Here is a 3,470-nt window from a genome sequence, read left to right as displayed (position 1 = left end):
AACAAAAATTAAAATATCTTTTTCTTTGGTATAAATCAGCAAATTATATTACTAGATCTAATATTTGCATTATGAAGTTTGCAAAAAGCAAAAGAAGAAAAGTTGATAAGAGTTCATGAAAGATACCCTTAAAAATATGACTATGTGCTGACCATACACAAACACTGTGAAAAATATAAATCTTAATTTTTTAAATTTCATTAATTCAAAAGTGGGCTTATTCTTTTTCTGTGTAATTTACACAGGGCTTGGTTTGACATTGGATCAATCGTTTTATTGATTTTCACCATGATTTTTTTTTTTACTCCAAACCAATACTGAAAACACAAAATGAAAGAAATATCTACCAATTTAAGCAAATGGACTCTTTTTGAACACCTCAGAAACACTCTTATGTATCCAGAATGTAATTTTAATGCTAATTTAAGATGAAGAGAATGCAAACTGGCATTTTATTGTGTAAATCACATATCAATCATAATTAGCAATTTATTAAAGTGAGGCTTGGTCTGGTTAAATTTATCATACAAGGTTAAGATTTAGATTCATTGTTTGTCCATTTGTCTATCTATATATTTATAATAGAGTACGTGTTCCTGTATGTAGACCTAAACACTTTCTGATAGCAAGAGCTAATGTTTGATTACTAACAAACGGCTGAAGGAGGAAAGCCTGGATGGTAAACCTGTCAACCTTGCTCCTATCTGCACACTGACTCATGCAGATTATGAGGACTGATCACAAAATGAAATTACATGTGAATTTCTCCTGTGTTGTCTCTTACTTCAAGGACCTAGGCTCAGTCACCATCACTATTCTTGTACACTATCTCTACAACAAGACATAAGTTCTTACAAAGACTAAAACATGGTTCTCTTTCACAATAACAAGACAAATACATTCCTACCCCATTAATCAGCCAAGTATTGTGTGTGTCTATGACATGCTCATTTCTGACTGAAATATTTTTACCACCTTGGACTATTCTCATGGGACTTTTTCCTCATACGACTTGACTGAATTCAATTATGAGATCCTTTAAGAGCAGAATGATATTTTCAGGCTCTATTCAGATAGATTTTTCAATATTTCACTTATCTCTTATTTAAAACCTCCATTCTTTTCTTAGAGGTATGTTCCTATTCCTAGAGGGAAGTGGTTTTTAAGTATCTTTTTTGTAAATAAATATAGAAGTATTTACATCACCAAGAAATACATATGAACGTGTATCTTACCATATATTTGAGATCAAATCACTTAGTTTCCATTAAGAATGTCTTACCTGCTTAAGAATAGCTTCACTTCTCTATTTATAAAACGTGTTCACGATAGCATTGAGACATCCAGAGCCAGCCCTTTTAAGGGATTATTTCACTTCTTGGGTAATTAAAGTAATTTAGCCTTTGGTGTAGAGGCTATGAATAGCACTTGAGGGATGAGGCATGTAATAATTACCCAGAAAACCACTTATATGTATTATGGCTCAGTTATAACATGCATTTAGAATGGCAGCAGACCAGATCAACATTGAAAATCAGAGCATACATTTATAGTACATATTATTAATATCTGAAAACAAAAGCGAAGACTATTTTTGTTATATACAAGAATGTTTTGAGAAAAATCTTTTGTAATAAATAAACCTTAAGAACAAGCTTATCAAAAATTAACCATACATGTGTTATTGCTTTTTGCCCTTGTTTATGTTTGAAAGAGGAAAGTGGTGGAAATTCTACATTACTACAGCATGTAGTTATAAATATATATTATACATATATCTTATTCACACATTTTACTAATTATGTAAATACCTTTATATATATATATATGTCTATGTGTTGTTTCTTTCCTTACATTAGAATGTAAACTCCATGAGAGTGAGAAATTTTCATTTTCCCCCCCTTGCTATAAATAAATATATTTGTTGAATGAATATAAACATCCAATCATTGAATCACTAGGAAGAAAAGTCTCATGGAAGTCATCATAATTTGGCCTTATCTAATAACCCAAATTTCACTTTCTCTGTGTGATACATTTATTTAAAAGTCATTGGGATGGGGCAAGGATGATAAGAGTAAAAGAATCTCTAAAGCAGTAGAGTATTTCAATTGTCTCATTCATTTCTACCTTAAAGCTAGTCTGACTTTTTTAAGAACTTACTAGGTGGAGGTCATAGGGAAAGCACTCTTCTTTGGTGTTTATACTGTTTATCTTCTATAAAGGGTAATGTAATGGTGTTTGTTGTTATTTTTATTGTTGGTAACTTTTCCACGGGTATGATTTCATAATCATGCTCTGTTTTCTTAATTAATGAGTACTTATTGATTTTGTTTGTTTCTCGCTTCTGAACAGGAGGAATCTTCAAATTTAATGGAACACATCTTAGATTTCTTCCAGACTTTGACAGATGGCTCATGCAAAAACGATGGTTAGGCAAACAACCAATGTATCTTGGATGCTGAAATAAAAGACAAGAAAAGTCACACAGTTCAGATAACAGTGTAATTGGACATTCACCTGTTTGCCATTTCACACTTCCATGGACGAAAAACTCACTCACCTCCCAGCATGCTTTGCCACTCTTTTACTTACAGCAAATCCATAACAATGAAACAGGTGACTTTCATGCTGCTGTCAGGAACGATCTAATTTCAGCTCTGGGTGACTGATTGCAATTGGCTTTGCCTCATCTGATAATTAATCTATGTCACCATTAATTGGAAGAGAGAATAATTACTGGCGGTGTTGACAGTGACTGTTCGCTTCCCCAGATTTCCCCATCGTGTTGGCCCAAATAAAGGCTTTGCCATTCAGTACTTAAAGTTTGTGTAAACTGTAACAATATCTATGCCCATGTGACACTTTCAGACACTGCATCTAATGTACTTTTGTTTTTGTGTTTACCAATCTCTTTTAGCTCACTGAGAGCTGTCTCTCTCAATCACTCCTCAATGTTCTATCTTAATTTTGTGGAAGTTTAAAGTTTTCAATGAGCTGGAGATGAATGATTAATGAATAAATTTAAATGCTTCATTTTGTCCATGGATCATTAGTCAAGTCCTTTGTGGTAAGGACCTGAGAAAGGAGGGGAAATTATTGAGACATTAGCCTGAAGCAAGCTTGAGGTAAATATTATGCAAAAGAGAGAGAGAGAGAGAGATGACACACACGCGGACACAGAGACGGAGGAGAGAGAGAGATGGGAGCCAGGGGGGGAGAGAGAAAAAGAAAAAAGTGGGAACCACAAAGAACGACTTGGATGGCCTGGTGATAGACCTCCAGAAATTTCTAATCCCTGGTCCCTCCCAGTTTAGTTTAATGGGCACATTTGGCTATTTGTTCCCCAATGTCTACAAAAGGGAAAACATGTTTCAGTTAAACTAATTGTTTACAGTACGTTGCTTAACCGGAGATCCAAATCTTTCTTCTGCTCATTAACATAGCAGCTTTGGCTTTCAAAATCTGCC

At 33.9% G+C, this 3,470-nt stretch overlaps 1 protein-coding gene across 1 annotated transcript in view; it reads left to right on the top strand.

Annotated features, from left to right (window-relative positions):
- CCDC178 (coiled-coil domain containing 178) overlaps positions 1–3,034 on the top strand; it is a 466,106-nt gene extending 463,072 nt beyond the window's left edge. Inside the window, 1 exon segment of the mRNA XM_012656574.1 lies at positions 2,356–3,034. Coding sequence (XP_012512028.1) covers positions 2,356–2,436 — 81 coding nt within the window. The 3' untranslated portion in view covers positions 2,437–3,034.
- The last annotated feature ends 436 nt before the right edge of the window (positions 3,035–3,470 follow it).

Source organism: Propithecus coquereli, unplaced genomic scaffold (assembly GCF_000956105.1).
Source record: "Propithecus coquereli isolate 6110/MARCELLA unplaced genomic scaffold, Pcoq_1.0 Scaffold51, whole genome shotgun sequence".
Lineage (NCBI taxonomy): Eukaryota > Metazoa > Chordata > Mammalia > Primates > Indriidae > Propithecus > Propithecus coquereli.
The sequence above is the reverse complement of the archived record's forward strand: the minus strand, read 5'-3'. Positions and strand labels throughout refer to the sequence as shown.